This window comes from Eurytemora carolleeae, unplaced genomic scaffold (assembly GCF_000591075.1).
Source record: "Eurytemora carolleeae unplaced genomic scaffold, Eaff_2.0 scaffold1706, whole genome shotgun sequence".
Classification (NCBI taxonomy): domain Eukaryota; kingdom Metazoa; phylum Arthropoda; class Copepoda; order Calanoida; family Temoridae; genus Eurytemora; species Eurytemora carolleeae.
Genome location: NW_019397653.1, coordinates 37,057 through 54,712, shown reverse-complemented (window position 1 = coordinate 54,712; position 17,656 = coordinate 37,057). Strand labels below are relative to the sequence as shown.

Below are 17,656 nucleotides of genomic sequence, written 5' to 3'. Positions count from 1 at the left end.
TGACTGTTTTTGTCACAAAATGCATTTTTCTTGTGTTTCATGTTGAAAATTGACAAAATGAGTATACTCTGATAACCCTTGGCATTTGGAAACATTGTATGAATTGTAGCTATTGTTTGGTTTGGTGTCTCCAAGAGGGAACTTGAGTTAAAGACGACTTTACAACGGAGACGTATTGTTAATGGTTGACAGAGTTAGAGCGGTAGGATCAAAGCCAAAGACGTTGCGACACTTCAATAGTCGAGCCTGTCATAATTGATGAGACTTTTTACAAGGAAATAGAATCTATGTGCCTTGTAACCCAAATCTCTACACAATATGATAACCTTAAGAGAAAAAAAATGTAACAAAGAAAATTCTTAAACGAGATGAAATAATCTAGATATACGAAGGCCGCAATAGCTCATGAAGGAAAAATATCCATCATAAAAAACTATGAGTGAAAAGTTAAAGATCTAGTTGTTTAGACCGGAGTCATTAATTTTNTTGGGCAAAAGGTTTTCAGATAAAAAAATTTCCCCTGCGGCATGCATTCTACATTTCTACCCACCCCCCCTTGAATAATTCCTAGAAAAGGGCCTGGGATCCTATGAATTGTCTGACCCACCCCCCTGGAATAAATTCTAGATAAGGACCTAGGATCCGATGAGATGTCTGCCCCAAGGGAGGGGGGGATGGCAGAAATTCGAATAATTTTATCGACGTTTGACATGATAAATCAAGAAGAGAACTTATTGTGGTCATTAGTTAAAATTTGACTTATTTTCTTCAAAAAATTGATCCTCTTTCACTTCAAACCGTTTCAGAGGTTTTCCATACTTATCCCTGCAAACAAAGTAACGTTACCTAACGTTACAAACAATTGTAATGTTACAGAATGGTAGATAATGTTATTTTTTAAAATTACTGAATGCATCTTTGATTATGTAAAATAAAGTTATTTGTTAACGTTAAATAAAGTTATGTATCAACGTTAAACAACGCTATTTATTAGCGTTAAACAACGTTTTTATTTAAGTTAAAGAACGTCATTTTATTAACGTTAATTGTAGGTTTATTTTTAAGGAACAGAACGTCACAGAATTATGTTACATTACACTAAACTCAGACTTAACCCTCTACTGCACAAAAAATATGAATCGTTAGCATACTTCAATGTTGAAAAACTAATGTAGTAAAAAAAAAGTTTGAAAAACAACATTTATTTAACATATCACTGGGTGGTGGTCCGATTACAAATAAACATACAGTTATTTAACAGTTTTATAATTTAGAAAAATATCAGTTTTTGATCATTTCGCACAGTTCCCGCGCTTGTAGATTAGTTGATAAATAAAATTCAAGGTTTTTACATGTTTGAAAGACTTTTTAACCTTTTTAAGATCGGCGTGATATATTTTATCTCCCAAATTTTCTCTCCGATGTTTTAATACTTTGTACTTGGTTTGGTCTTATAAGTTTGTGTCCAGGGTATTTAAGTAAGATCATAAATAACAAAAATTTGACAAGAAATGTAAATGTGATAATTCTTTTGAAGTATTGAATTATATTTAAAATACCCCCTTTGTTAATTGTTTGAGTTACAATTCTATATCGCAAAATTTGGAAATGATTGATTTAAAGGAAAAACAAGTGAAATTTTGAGTATATAATGTGTCTAAAAAATCAAAACTACCAACCAGTTGGAATCGTATTTCATTTCACATTTTTTTTATACCTTCCCTTGAGTAAAAAATATACAAAACAATGTAACCCCCTCTCTCGGGAATTTTATCATTAAATCTTTTTTGTTACGTGTGAAAAGAAAGAGTTTCAAGAATATCTAACATTAGATAAATCAGTAAATAATTTCTTGTCAAAAGTATCATTTGTGAACAGTGAATGTGCGTACATTAATATAATGTGCTAAGCTTGTGTACTAAACTTTAGAATATTTTCGAACAGAAAGTTGAAAAAAAACAGGTGTATCAAAAAGCGACATGGACATTTTTACTTTTTTGTTGAAAGTTGGGCTGTATCCTCGAAAAACTATAAATTTTGCATAAATATTGTAATTTAGAGTAGTAAATTTACTGAATTAGAATAAACTGAGTTTCAATTTTTGAAGAGAACAAATATTGAAAAACAGAACAATTTTTTGTGACAAACTTTCCAATTTTCATACCCACAATTTCTAATTCAAAACAATTCAAAACAAACTTGCGACCTTTCAAATTACAACAAATATACATCTTAAATTTTAATTTTCAGCTTAAATGCCACTTAATTTAAACCTGAATTTTAACCCTGGGGTTAAATATCTAACTCACCAAAATCGGCGAGTTAAAATTTAAACCCAGGGCTAAAATCAATCATCATTCAGCTGAGAAAGCAGCATTACACTTTACGATACATTTTTAAGTGAAAACCTTGATTGAAGAAATTTCACGTTTTTGATTAATTATTTATTGCATGTAATTATAAACCCAACAAACAGTTGTAACGGGAAATATGTTTTGTTTTTGGTTACGTAAATTAAGTAAACTTAAAAAAAAAGCTGATGAGCGATGGTTCGTAAATCCTTTTCTCTGATTGGTTCAGATTTTTCCCGGGAAATTCAAATTTCCTTTCAAGGTTAAATTGAGAAAGTTTAATAATTAAGTAGCATCACATTTACAGAACTTTTTAGCTATGACATAAATTTCGCGCATTCTTTAGCTTTAGACTAGGGGAAAAAAGTATGAAAAAAAGAAAATAGGCATTTAAATTTAGAAGATTTTTGTAAATTATATACTTTTTTCTAAAAAATGTCAAAAAAATGAATATAAAGCAAAACAGAGGAGCTAAATTAATCAAGAGAATTTAAATTCTTCGCTATAATCTTAGGCAAAATGTCTGGCAGTCAATAACTTGTGGGTGCAGCTACAAGCAAACTTTAACAACAAAGTATACAATTTTTATATATTACATAAGTTTACAGGGTACATCATACCAGAAATAAGAAACTAAATCGACTAGTTTCGTCACAGGGGGACAGAAGTAATACATAAAAATTAAACCAAGAAAAATTTAATATTTTTCTTCTGTTACATCCTTAAACAACCTTTGAGATAAGACATCTGAATAGATCATCGCGAGCAGTTAACACTGACTATGCTTACAAGCGCGCAATTAATCCTTGACGAGTTTGTAGACATGATGCTGTGCACCGTGCTCGCTTGTGCTCACTTCAAACACGTAGGCCACGCACAGTAGGGTCTCACCAGTGTCACGATTCGTTATCACCTTAATAAAAGAAGTAACTTCAGCTTTATTCGTTATTTTTTTAATTAGTTTTAAAGGGACTGTAGGCGTAATTTCAAGTGATAATTAGCATGTAGGTATGTGTGATTTCAGTACCCTTACTTTCACTGATCAAGAACAAATGACTTATCCATGTTAATCTATTTAAAAACTGATTCTTTTAATTTTTGGTTTCTCTTACATAAGTGACTAGCGCACTTCTGATTCAGAAATAATTGCGGGAATTATCAGAAATCAATATATTTTTCACATGTTATACCTGACATAGTTGTAAACTGGGCATGACTTTTACTACATAGAAGGGGTCACTTTTATAGAATAGTCAACATAGTTCGAGGTGATCATTCACTTCAGGGGAAGAAACTTTCAAACCGTGATTTGGCCCAGACATGACATTGAGTGTCAGGTTTTGGCCAAATGTGCACAGTTTTCTTTTTTAGCTGTTTAAAATTCTTTATTTAAGTCAAGAATTAAAATTCCGTCCGCATACTTTAAGGTAACAGTTTTGTTAACAGAAAATTAAAAACTATAAACCAATAAAAATAAATAAATTTCAATTTCTGATGATTATTTTTTTAATTTTGGAACATGTCATATTATTTAATGCTAAGGCGAAGTTTGGGCGCATAACACGCTTTGGAACATTTCGCGATTTAGAAACATTTCATAGATTTGAATAATGATACTTAATCAGGGATTTTCACAATTTGGTTACAACACAAGTTTTTCATATACGGTAAAATTTATACACAATACACACTTTATGGGATAGATGCAGTTTAGCCCAGTACTTTGGAGACATCGAAAGAACTCATAAAAAATCGTATTCTTAACTTAATGATAATGGAATGATTTAAATATTTAGTTATTTAACTGTATGATTATATGGAGCTCTTTAAAACTGTTCGCGAATATTTCATGGCTCTTTATTTGGCCTTACAATTACTGAGATTTAGGTATAATAGTATAAAACTCAATGGAAAACTGTCAAGACGACATTTTATAAATTATTTCGACGTCTCCGCATTACTGGGGTAAACTGAAGTTTGACTGGCGTTAGTGTAGTTTTGTTTGGGAAATTAAAAACTTGCCGCTACTTCTTAGCTGGTGTCAATTCTAAACAATCCGCTATCATCTATGAAGTTTTAAAATGGATCCTGTACTTTACTGTGTGTATCTAAGGTTTGAAAAAATTTGTTTGTACAAACTTAAATGACTCAATTAAGGAGTCATTATGTCCAGTCAAGAATGAAATGTTTTTTTTTTTAATTTTGACAACTTTACATTTTTTACACACCTGTAATATTGTAAAGTTTTCTAGTACACTGTTCATCATGTACTTCTCCGGTAAGTGCTTCAGCTTCAAGATGAAGTTGATCATGTATTCACACATTGGGGATCTGTGGATCTTGTACAGGTACCTTCCACCCTCAAACCTGGACAAATAATTGGTTAGAAATTTATTTTAAACGACTGGTTAAAAAGAAAAGTTTTTCTTTTTTAAAATTAACCGAACATCATGGATTATGCACGAACAACAAGAAGAAAAAGGAGATTTAGAAAAATTTAAATGTCAAAATATTTGTTAAAAATAATTTTAAACGTCTGAACTGCTGAACCGAATCATTATTATTATAGTCAACCATTTAATGAAATTAGGGCGCAGTCTCCAATCCATCTTATTTTTATCATGAAATATTTGTCAAGAAATTGATGAACTCTCCAAGAATTAAATGAATGTATATATATAAAGGTTAAATTGTAACCTGGTTTTCTCGTTATTTGTATGGGACTAAATTATTAAGCCCCAACAGACGAGGAATTTCAAAACCAGGTTCAAAGAATCCATGAATTAATAAATAGCAAATAACTAATGATAGGATGGATGACTCAATGAAGGAAAGGATAAATCAATCAATGAATCAATCAATGAACCCATCAATGAATCCATCAATGAATGAATCAATGAATCAATCAAAGAATCAATCAATGAATGAATCAATCAATGAATGAATCAATCAATGAATCAATGAATCAATCAATGAAACAACCAATGAATCAACCAATGAATCAACCAATGAATCAATCAATGAATCAATCAATGAATCAAAGACTGCCCTACCTGGCATATTCAGTCTCCACTTTCTCCACGACCTGCTTCCCGAAGCTGCAGACTTTTGTAGAGCACTGTATTGTCATGTTCTCACTGCTCTCATATCTAAATATAACAATCTAAAAAATACTTCAGAATTATATATTGTTAGATTATCAAATTTGAAAAGCCGCACTCGAGGAAGCATAGCAAATCTTATATCCCTTCATGATTCTCAGTCTTGATTTGATTGACGTCATTTTTATTATTAAATCTAATTTTTCTCGATAAAGTCAATATCGTATTCATACAAGAGAAACTTCAGAAAATCATTTAATATCATTTTTTTCATATAATAATGGACTCTGAAAAGGGTAGTTCACTTTTCAATTGTTAAACGGGTATACTTATTTAAAAAAGAATATTTTTTGTTAGCATATTTTAAAAATGGCCTTCATCATATTTAGAAAGGATTTTTCAATAATTAATTTTATTAAAAAGAAACCTACGTTGTTGTAACACCGTAGAAAGCACTACTCTCGTCCGATATATTTGTGTTTAAATCAGCCCAAAATTTTACCAAGAAAAAAGCATCCTGATCAGAGCAAAATATTTTGAACATTTCAACATTTATTTAATTGGTTCGTTTGTGCACATTAAATCAGCGCCAATTGGGTCAAAATTCAAATTGAGTCCTGACATTTTTGACCGGTCAGATTTGAACAACACAATAAATTGCTAGAAAATATTCGAGATTAGGAAGGATTATATTTTTAAAGAGTTAATGTATGAAATTCATATATATGAGTCGAGATTTTAAATTCAAGTTAGCAAAGCGCCCCGGAACTCTGGTATTTAAGATTTAGATTTTATATCGTAATTTATTTTTTATATCATTTTGCTCTTTCCTGTGGACCCTTTTCATAAAGCTCTTTCAGTCCTCCACTCTTCTCTGGGAACTTATCTTGTATTTGTCGAACATCAACGGGCTAAAAAAATAACATTTTTTTCCCTTTTATGCCGAAATCCAACAAAAAATTAAAGGCCTTCAAATCAATTACAAAAAGGCATGTTTAAAGAATTTCTTTTCCTAGTGGGTATTTGTTAATTGGAAAAAATACAAGAACATTTAATGAAAAATTAAAGTTTTTTTCAACATGCTGAAAAATATGTTGGAACTAATAAGTATTTTTTCAACCCCCCCTCCAAAAGAAGAGAAAGCCCAATACTAGAGACACGCCCCCTGCTAGAGACACGTCCACTAATAGAGACACGCCCCTTGATAGAGACACGCCCCCTGCTAGAGAAACACCCACCTCCAATGAAGGATCTGAGTACTCGTAGTTACCGCCAATATGAACGAATAAATGTTTATGATAACTATCCGTTTCTCTCTGCTGGTCAACGAAGGCGGAGTGCTCAAGAAGGCGGAGTTTCGAGGTTGCAATACTCCGCCCAAGCCAGGCAGGACTAGGGGAGGGGATGGCGGCGGAGATTTTTGGGACACTCAGGTTGAATCCTCCAGTTTGGAACGGTTTAACACTAAAATATAAATAAATTATTTGCGCATTTTTACCATATTTTCTAAATTTCTCGAAAATCTTAGAAGTTTCCTTTACTGTTAAATTTGTCACCAAACCCCGCCTCTCTACATTGGATTTTCGAAAATCAAATTCTTTAAAATTTACACTTTACACCCCTGAAAGCTTTTTTATTTTGATATTAAAAGAGTTTTCAGCAATGCATAAAAAAACGTACTCCTCTGTTGTTGTTTGAATTGCGGGTTGCCAGAACTGGTTTGGATACTGTACTGCAGAACTAGATTGTACTGCACCATTCGATCCTAAAGAACAAATCAATAAATCTAAAAATTAAGTCAATCAATTGATTAATTTACATTCCAGCTTTGTGACTTTGTTATTTCTTTTATTATTTTCGTATCGTTATCTTTAAGCACATCTTTTTGTAGTCAATTTCTTAGTGTTTTAGTAAATAGTTGGGATTTGCCATTTTTTGTTGTGCGCAAATGCCCCGTAAAATTCCAGAACAGAGAAAGGGGGATTGAATTTTGTAGATCCAGAANGGGAATTTAGTGAAAATGTTTAGAAAAAAGTACTCTAGTTTAAAAGGTACTGTTGTGAATCGAACTTTTTTAAAAGTTAAGTGTCATTTTAAATAACACTTGCAGTCCCTTTCTAGAATATATAAATACAAAATCTACAAAATTCAATCCCCCTCTCTCTGTTTTGGAATTTTACGGGGCATTTGCGCACAACAGAAAATTGAAAATGCCTAAATAGTTTAACAAGAACTTCTGACTAGTTCAACAACTTTCAATAAATCAAAAAAACAAAACTATTTTTAAAAAAAAACAATTAAAGCAAAAAATTCTAAAATGAAACTAACCTAACAAGCTCTTGGAGTGAAGTGCGGAGGCTGAGACTAAACAAAACAAAGTAAAACAAGATTTTCTTTATAAAATAAGATAAAAAACAGGTTAAATCAGAAAGGATAAAAATTTAAAAATGAAAATAAAAATAACAATATTTGTAATAGAAAAAAAGGAAAAATTGGTGTCTTTATGGAAAAGAAGAATAGAATAGATATATGTGATAAAATAACCATGATATACTTTAAGAGTTCAATATAACTATGTATTAAAGAGCAAAAAAAAGTTAAGTAGACCAAATTTAGCATACATTAATATTACTTGTTTATGGAGGTGGAGGGGGGGAGGACTGCTTCTTTTTTTAAGACCCAGATGTTTTGTATAATATTTATCTGACTTTAATAACTAAGCTGACATAAATGATGCTGACATAACTGCTCCTTCTTTAAAGACAGATGTTTTGTATAATATATAACTGACTTTAATAACAAAGCTGACATAAATGATATGTTTAACTGACGTTTTACCATAGAAATAAATATGGGTAAAGTTGACATATTTGAGCAGACGTAATATGTAGATAAATTGGTTTTAAATCTGAATAACTGACCTATTTGAGCAGAACTCATCTGCTGCATTTGTTGTATCGCCTTCTCTTTATGTGTTTGTTCTGAATACGTGGTGGGGGTCTGGTTAGGTGCCTAAAACAGGGTTTATTACAGGGGGAACCCACGAAGGATGGGACAACTGCACGGAATAACTCCAATTTCCTCAAATTCTAGGTTCCCAAAGGCTTTTAACTGAGTCTTTCATTCAAAAAAACAATGAAAGACCTTGTTCACTCCGGAAGATTTTTGTCGTTGAAATCGTCTTTACTTTACAGTCTCATCCTTTGTAAGTATTTCTGTGTGTAAATTAATGTAATACGGAGAAAACAGTTTTTCTGTGCATCATAAAAAAAAACATTGTAAAATATTGCGAATATTTTGTTATCGTTCGTGGATTTCAAAAAATAAAAAGAATCAAAATAAAGACATATTTTTTTGTTGATAACTGGTCATATTTTCAAGTGTCTTATAATTTATTATAAGAAATTTGGCTCTGATCGGTTCAGCCGTGTATTTATTTATGTAAATATATCAAGTACAAAAAGATTAAATCTACGTCATAAAAATCGTTTTCCAATTACTTTTTTTACGTAGTTTTTATGAAGAGAAATATTAGACACAAATTACAGAATAAACATTTATTATTATTTTTAAAGATATTTCATACCTTTTTTCAGGGGCAATAAATACTAAGAAGGGGATTATGTTACCACCCCAAAAGGCAAAACATACTTTTTAGAATAATAATCGCTGAATGANATATCAAGTACAAAAAGATTAAATCTACGGTTCAGCCGTGTATTTATTATGTATATATATCAAGTACAAAAAGATTAAATCTACGTCATAAAAATCGTTTTCCAATTACTTTTTTTACGTAGTTTTTATGGAGAGAAATATTAGACACAAATTACTAAATAAACATTTATTATTAATTTTTAAGATATTTCATACCTTTTTCTCAGGGGCAATACTAAGAAGGGGATCATGTTGCCACACCAAAACGCAAAACATACTTTTTAGAATAATAATCGCTGAATGACTACGAAAGTGGGGAAAAAATACCATCTGAAGAAATATATCAGATTTCTTTAAAACTTGCACGTGTACTTTTATCATTTATAGGAGTATTTACTATAATATTCACTAAGCGCCGAAAATAAAAATTTATTCTTTCTTAGGAGGGAGGGAGGGGGGAGAAGGTAAGAATATAAACCCCTGCATTGTTTAAAAGGATCTATTAACTTATATCAAATACCAGGATGTAAAGCATCAATTAATCTAATTCTAAAATATTCAAATTTATACCTTAATTACAATAACAATGGATAAATAACTATCTACGTCAAACTCTGTGAAATTTTCAAACTAAGTGGAGAAAATTGAAAAATTTAAGAATTTTTCTGGGAAATATTTGACGAGATTTTCTGGGAAATATTTGACGAGATTTTCTGGGAAATATTTGACGAGATTTACGTAAAAAGAACCTGATAATTTAATTGTGGCCCCAAGAATTTCAAGCGATTTTTAAACAAACAGTATTTTTGTCATTTAAAAAAGTTTTCTTTTCATTTTCAGTACGTTCAGCGAATCTTTCTGTATTAATCATAAGAACTTCTCAGAAAGTGTCTTTGTCTTTACAATAATGTGCACCAAATGCGTAAACATTGGAGCGAACTTAATGTCTATCAGACTTATATACCTTCAGCTTTGCTTGTATCTCTCTGAGCTTTCTTCTTGCGAGAACTTGAATATGAGAACTAACTTGCTTTCTGGTTCTCGTCTTGCCCGTTCGCAGTTTTATATACCTGTACGCATAGAACGATTAAAGAGACTGTACGCATAGAACGATTGAAGAGACTGTACGCATAGAACAATTGAAGGGACTGTACGCATAGAACGATTAAAGCAACTGTACGCATAGAACGATTAAAGGAACTGTACGCATAGAACGATTAAGGCAACTGTACGCATAGAACGATTAAATGAACTGTATGCATAGAACGATTAAAGGGACTGTAAGCGTAATTTTAAAAAGATGGCAACGTCTGATAAACAAGAGTACCCTTGAAACCTTAATCTGATCTTCAATGTGGAAGATATTGTCGTTTGAATAGATGTATAAATTTAATTTCTGCAGTAGAAATGCGCAAGTCACTTTTGTAGAGAAACAACAATTGAAAATTATTTCATTGATATCTAATTCATACTTCCATCAGACAAAGCTTTTAAGGGTACCATTTTAAATCTTTGAGTGGAATTAGAGGGTCACTTAAATTTACGTTTATATAGTCCCTTTATACTAAGGTTATCAACTGCAAGGATATATAGGGGTGAATAGAATGAAAAAATTGGATTTGAAATCACAAATATTCTCCTCTTTTACTCCTAAACAATATTTATAAAAAGAAAAGTGAAGCAATAGCATGTTATTGGGAAAAAAGAAATGTTTTTTCTTCAAAAAAAATGTTCAATATTTCAGTACCTGGCTATTAGTTCATTTCTGCCGTACATTTTTCCTTCGTCAGACAAAATAATTTTTCTTCGGCCACAGGGAGGGTAGATTGCAAGTGCTTCCTAAAGAAGTTAAATAAAAATTTGAAAATAAATTTATAAAGATAATTATTGTTTTGGTATATATGTAAGTATTTCGTGTTATAAAAAAGAATAAATCTTAAGAGATATGATTAAAATTGAAAAAAAAAAACAGAAAAAAAACATTACGTGTCTGCAGAAAATGCAAATTCTTAAAAAAGATATCATTCACCATAAACAATTTAATTGATAATAATTGATATTTCTAATACACAACAATCATTTGTTAAGAAAGAATCATTTTCAAAAATTGTATACTCAATAGAGCCAGTTTCAAAATATGAATCTAATTAAATAATTTTTTTAACGTATTTTGGCGTGAAATCGATCCTATATTTTCACGATGTATAATTACTGAGTTAAGAGTACATAATCGACGTTCAAAATAATGAATTTGGATGGGTACGTTTTCAGAATCGAGTTTTTTAAATTATTAAATAACGACGACTAAAGATAAAGTAAAAATTATACAGTAAACTAATTAAATGCTTTGGGACATATTTCTGAAAACAAATTTGTCAATAAATCAATGCTAGAAACAACTATTTCTCAATGCTAGAATCAACTATTTCTTTTTCTTTTTTATCATTATATTGAATTTCTTATTTTCTTTGAATTTAATCACAGATTTCTTCAGATTTTTCAAATATCGTCTTTTAAATAAAAATTCCAGAAAATCTGCAGAAAATCTTTGTGAATAAAGAGATATTATAGAAACTAATATTGAATAAGATTACTTATTTTTGATAAGATTAGTTCTTATTTTCTCAACCTGTACCTTAACAACTAATTAGATTACTGTAAAATTTTGTATATTTAATAAAAAAAATAAAAAAAAATTTGAAAACGTATCCACTCAAAAGTACGATTTTGAACGTCGACTTTGACTCAAACTCGGGATTTACAGATCATTATATAGAGTTATATGTCTCAAATGAATCGCTAAAGAATTTTAACGACGACTAAAGATAAAGTAAAAATTAAACAGTAAACTAATTAAATGCTTTGAAACATATTTCTCAAAATAAATTTGTCAATAAATCAATGCTAGAATCAACTATTTCTTTTTTATCATTATATTGAATTTCTTATTTTCTTTGAATTTATTCACAGATTTCTTCAGATTCTTCAAATATCGTCTTTTCAATAAAAATTCCAGAAAATCTGCAGAAAATCTTTGTTAATAAAGAGATATTAAAGAAACTAATATTGAATAAGATTACTTATCTTTGATAATAAGATTAATTCTTATTTTCTCAACCTGTACCTTAACAACTAATTAGATTACTGTAGAATTTTGTATATTTAATAAAAAAAAAAAATTCTGAAAACGTATCCACCCAAAAGTACGATTTTGAACGTCGACTTTGACTCAAACTCGGGATTTACAGATCATTATATTATTATGTCTCAAATGAATCGCTAAAGAATTTGTCCACAACACTGCATACTCGGTTCAACTACCTTACATAGTCGGTCTGTCCCTTTAATCTACATTTTATGCAGACTTAAAGATGAACTTAATTCCTTTTTAAAATGCCAGGGTGGTCAATAAGGGTGAACAATTTATTTGGAAGCAAAATGTTATTCTTATAGAGATTTTGAGACATGTTAACACAAGGTAATTTTCACAAAAATTCAAAATGGCCGTCGCAAATGGGTTTTGATGATGAAATAAGCGAGAAAAAATCAACAGTGAAAGTGAAAGAAGGTTTTAAAATCTGATTAAGTCGGGATCACAATATCCGTATTAAAAACGTGAACTCAAATCAGTTTACAGAATTGAAAAATGAAGAATATTAACCTGAAAACTTTGTTCTATGTCAGGCGCCCAGACCCCTTCAGCATCAGTTCCTACAGTCTCCTTTATAAACATTAGATTTTTCATTCCATATTTATATTTATTGCAAGATTTTTAACAAATATCGTAAAAAGTCAATTAGTTCCAGTCCTACCCCTATACTATTTGGCTTTTTATTATCAAATTTTGTGCTTTTTCGTTTTTTGAATGTTCATCAATTAAGTATAATCTGTTTAAAAAAGGGTCATTTAGAACAACTAGTAATGGTGAGCGGGACCTGGCTATTAGTAATAACAAAAAATTCATATGTTACTATTAATTATAATTGGTAAGCCGAAATATCTATCTAATATTGAACGATTAAAATTCAAGTTATAGATATGGACGAAATTTATTGCAATAAGTCGATTACAAAATTATTCTTGGTTGAAAATTCAGTTCTAAATCAACATTCTTGTATCATTAAAAGATTTATTTATTTTATTCTAGAACAAGTTCTTTGACTTATTTATTTTCAAATTATTCAGTTCAGGGGTTACTTGATATGGCTTTATTTAAGAAAAAAATAATTTTTATAAATAATAAAATATTTCAACAAGTCTAAATGAAATATACTCTACGGTCGAATTATTTACCTTGTCGTCGTCGAACTCGCTTGAGTCGTATTTAGCAATCTGTTGACTGATGCTTTCAGACACACCAACCAGTCGAACTGCATCAGCGCCCTAAATTCATAACTAATGTTAACATTTTTAAAAAGTTAACAAAGAAAGATAGGGTTTTTAATTTTTTTAAATTTCAAATATGAAGTACAAACTTCCAAAAAGTTAACGGTGTTATTATTAAAGAAAAAACAGGTTTGAAATGAAAAATATATATTGAATTAAATTATTAAAGGAGTTTTCCAGATGCAAAACCTAGTTCTGTTCTTTCAAAAAATTATTCGGATCAAAATCAAAATGGAATAAATCCTAAGAACTGATTTGAATATATTAAAATGGATTTAAAATAGGGATGAATCAGTAGTATTTTCATCAAATTATTTCTTTTTTGTCCGACTATTTATCAGAAATAATCTTTTTTTCCAACATATTTAAGGTTAAGACAGTAATTCATAATCAAAAAACATTGATTCATAATTTACATATCGTCATCTATTCAAAGATTTATTTTATAAAATAAGAACATTTATTCAAATAATTGTAATATCAGACAAAGGAATTGAAGTTTATGACACAAACTCTGATTTTCTAATCGCTCTATCTTTGAAACCAAATAGCGTAGACCTTTGGTATGGCAAGCTATGAAATCGGTTAATTGTAATTATCAGATTGAAAAGATAGGGAGTACAAAATCTAATTTTTGTAGCAAAATTTATTTCTTTTCTTTTTTAAAAACCATAAATGATTTTAACCTGCATTATCATGGTGGATTCCAGGGGCGACTTTCTCTCCTCCAACGAAGTGGGTTGAGGGGCACCTAATCTTGCATTGACCCCCTCTCCGGGGGATATGTGGGTGGACTCCGGCATGGTTGCCCCTGACGATTGGGCTACTCTAGGGGCGCCAAGAATAATATATGCAGGGGGTGCTATGCCCCCGTCTAATGTGTTAATATCCCTATCTGGCCCCAGGGAACCCAGGAAAGTTACCAAACCAAATAATAAAAATGGCGTCCTCGTCCTCGCTTCAAAATCCAAGAAATGGTCACTTCTGAAAAATTAAAAATGTTATATTCTGACAATTCCTTCTTTATCTATAACTTAAAACTATAATTGAAGCTTTCTTTCCTTTCTTATAGAATATCATTGTGAATCGTAGGAGCATTTGATAAAAGAACAGGTTAAAAAACTTAAATTTGAAAAGAATATGGTTCAAATTATATTTTCTAAAAATGTTTTCACTGCGTTATTAGTGGCACTGGACTGATAAATTATTTAATAATTATACTCATCAATCTTGATTTTATACAGTGTACAGAGCAACAAGGTGGAAAATAAAATAGGGAGAACATATAGGATTGCAGGAAATCATATATGTAAGTATTTCGTGTTATAAAAAAGAATAAATCTTAAGAGATATGATTAAAATTGAAAAAAAAAAACAGAAAAAAAACATTACGTGTCTGCAGAAAATGCAAATTCTTAAAAAAGATATCATTCACCATAAACAATTTAATTGATAATAATTGATATTTCTAATACACAACAATCATTTGTTAAGAAAGAATCATTTTCAAAAATTGTATACTCAATAGAGCCAGTTTCAAAATATGAATCTAATTAAATAATTTTTTTGACGTATTTTGGCGTGAAATCGATCCTATATTTTCACGATGTATAATTACTGAGTTAAGAGTACATAATCGACGTTCAAAATCATGAATTTGGGTGAGTATGTGTTTTAAGAATGGGATTTTTTAAATTATTAAATAACGACGACTAAAGATAAAGTAAAAATTAAACAGTAAACTAATTNAGTATATATATATATATATTGATACAAATTGGTTGAATAAATAAGTAAATAAATAGAATGATAGATAACTAGATAGACAATTAGAAGGTGGATAAATATACAGTTAAATAGATAAATACATAAGTGGCTGAGTAATAAACAAATAAATATAGAAATAGTGGATTAATAACTTAATAAATATAAAAAAGGTGAACAAATAAATAAATTTCATCAAAAATTAGATCTACGTCACACTTACAGATAAAAGCTTCAACTGGACATATGGTTAAGACAAGTGAACAAAAATCTTTATTTCCAAAAATCTTTTCTGTAAAAAGATTAAGATTTTCTTATTTTACGAGATTAAAAATTTATTTTATTTTTGAAAGAAATTATTTATCTTTTTCTGTGTTTAGGAAAATTTAAAAAATATTCCCGATCAGTGCTACTCATAGACTCCTAATGAGACTGAACTTGCTCTCCATCATGCATAGCTCTCTTCAATATAATTTGAAGAGATAATAGGTGGTTGAATAATAAATAAATATAGAAAAGGTGGATAAATACATATATAAAGAAAAAGTGGGTAAATACATAAATTAATATAGAAAAGGTAGAAAAATAAATTAATAAATAAATATAAAAAAGGGGGGTAAATAAATAAAATAATATATATAGTAAAGTTGGATGAATAAAAAAATAAATAAATAAAGAAAAGGTTGCTAAATAAATAAAGAAAAAGTGGATAAATAAATAAATATAGAAAAAGTGGATAAATAAGTAAATGTAAACAATAATTAGATCTACGTCACACTAAACTGGTTAAAGCAAATGAACTAAAATCTTTATTTTCCAAACATCTTTTCTTTAAAAAGATTGAGCTTTTTTCATTTTACGAGATTAAAAATGTTTTATTTTATTTATGAAGGAACTTATTTTTATTCTGCTTTTAGGAAAATATAAAGAATATAAATTCGATTTTAATTTTAAAATATTCCGATCTGTGCTCCGCATGATTCCTAACGAGACTAAACTTGCTCCCCATCATGCATAGCTCTCTTATATATAATTTGAAGAGAAAACTAAGAAGATTCATAATAATTTTCTATAAAACCTCCATTTAAAGGAGAAAATCGACATTTCTAGAATGACTAGAGCTGGGAACTTTTGAATGGTGGATATCGGGATTAATTCTTGATCTCCTATTTTTCTTAATCTCCAGATTAAATAATGCTTGTTCTCCTCTTGTTATTAATCTACAGATCAATAAACCGATCGGGATTAAGGATATCACATTCTAGAGTTCCCAGCTCAGATCCTTAGAATTCTTGATATCAAGAACGATGTTTGATCTTCTCATTTTGTTCATCTCGATATAAATTTAATCTTAAGAATAATATCCAGAGACGAGAGGGATGTCATTTCTTTAAATTTTGTTAACCCGTTTGTACTTGGTGTCAAAGAAGACATGTTTAAACTAAGTGTATTTGGGCTAACATCGTATTTGTATTTGTTTTCAAACGTAAATTTACACAGTGGAAATATCCAAAAAGAGATTTTCGGCTCCCCCCCCCTGAAAGTGACCAAGGGTCCGTCATAGAATACGATTTTTGGACCCCCTCCTATCAATTTTATACATTGATCTAATATATATTACATGGATATTATAGGTCATGTGGCCGCAGCGCCCGGCCCCTCGCCTAACCTAGCTGTGGTGCTCGGCCCCCTAACCTGTCCTAGGCGCAGTGCTCGGCCCAGAAATTATATTAACCTAATCTAACCCTTTGGTATTACAAAATATCTTAAAATTAATGGTCATGGTCAGGAGGGATGGGGGAAGGGGGGAGGGGGAGCCAAAAATCGTTTACTAGGAGTCTAGGACGGACCCCATGATTTAGGGACCCCAAACTTTTATAATAAAATAATTTAAGATATGTGTATTAGAATCTGAAGCCGAAAAATAAATAAATGAATGGATAAATTATGACAATTACAATTTCTAATGTTGTAAATTTTTAATGCTTCATGTTTCTTTTTTGAAATTTAACTGTTTTTATTTAAACGCTGGGATTGTTATTTTCTAATTTATTTCAGTTTATTGTATTCTGTGTCTGTTAAATTGAGAGTTCTCGGCTCGCATTCCTTTAACATTCCTTGCACAACAATAGTCTGATCTGAACCGTTTAAAACAACATTTAAACCGGGTTTTATGCAAATAAACAATCACAAGAGGCTGAGACACGGTGAGGCCTACCTGTACTGTCAGATGTTCAGCTGATCACGTTGTACAATTAGATTAAGTTGTGTACATGAGAGTAACTGGTGGTGGGTAAGGTATGCGTGGAATGAACAAAGAATCTGGTGAATGCCAAGTATTTCACGCATGCGCAGTACAGTTCCTCTCTCGGGATATAAAACCCGGTTTAATATTCT

At 30.2% G+C, this 17,656-nt stretch overlaps 1 protein-coding gene and 1 long non-coding RNA gene across 3 annotated transcripts; both read right to left on the bottom strand.

The window, feature by feature from the left end:
- Window positions 1–1,186: 1,186 nt before the first annotated feature.
- Window positions 1,187–2,230, bottom strand: LOC111715346 (uncharacterized). Of its 2 annotated transcripts, XR_002768215.1 has the most exons (3): window positions 2,207–2,230; window positions 1,828–2,028; window positions 1,187–1,528 (listed from the first exon to the last, which is right to left on the bottom strand). It is a non-coding gene; the product is annotated as an uncharacterized LOC111715346 (long non-coding RNA). The 2 variants fall into 2 exon arrangements; XR_002768214.1 differs by having other exon boundaries at window positions 1,828–2,224.
- Window positions 2,231–2,926: 696 nt separating this feature from the next.
- Window positions 2,927–17,585, bottom strand: LOC111715345 (transcriptional enhancer factor TEF-1). The gene is made up of 15 exons (XM_023490663.1): window positions 17,478–17,585; window positions 14,182–14,479; window positions 13,403–13,492; window positions 12,771–12,830; window positions 10,857–10,948; window positions 10,074–10,179; window positions 8,374–8,464; window positions 7,781–7,816; window positions 7,133–7,217; window positions 6,691–6,916; window positions 6,283–6,363; window positions 5,884–5,969; window positions 5,405–5,500; window positions 4,580–4,718; window positions 2,927–3,264 (listed from the first exon to the last, which is right to left on the bottom strand). The coding sequence occupies exons 2-15, from the start codon at window positions 14,296–14,298 to the stop codon at window positions 3,151–3,153; spliced, it is 1,419 nt and encodes a 472-aa protein (XP_023346431.1). The 5' UTR covers window positions 14,299–14,479; window positions 17,478–17,585; the 3' UTR covers window positions 2,927–3,150.
- Window positions 17,586–17,656: the final 71 nt, after the last annotated feature.

Bases quoted from the DNA above. Each gene is read 5' to 3' on its own strand.
- LOC111715345 (XM_023490663.1), bottom strand. From the start codon at position 14,298: ATGCCGGAGTCCACCCACATATCCCCCGGAGAGGGGGTCAATGCAAGA. The intron at 7,817-8,373 runs GTCAGTTATTCA...TGTTTTGTTTAG, and splicing joins GATGAGTTCTGCTCAAATAG to TCTCAGCCTCCGCACTTCAC. The intron at 6,917-7,132 runs GTACGTTTTTTT...TTTATATTTTAG, and splicing joins ATTCAAACAACAACAGAGGA to TGTTAAACCGTTCCAAACTG.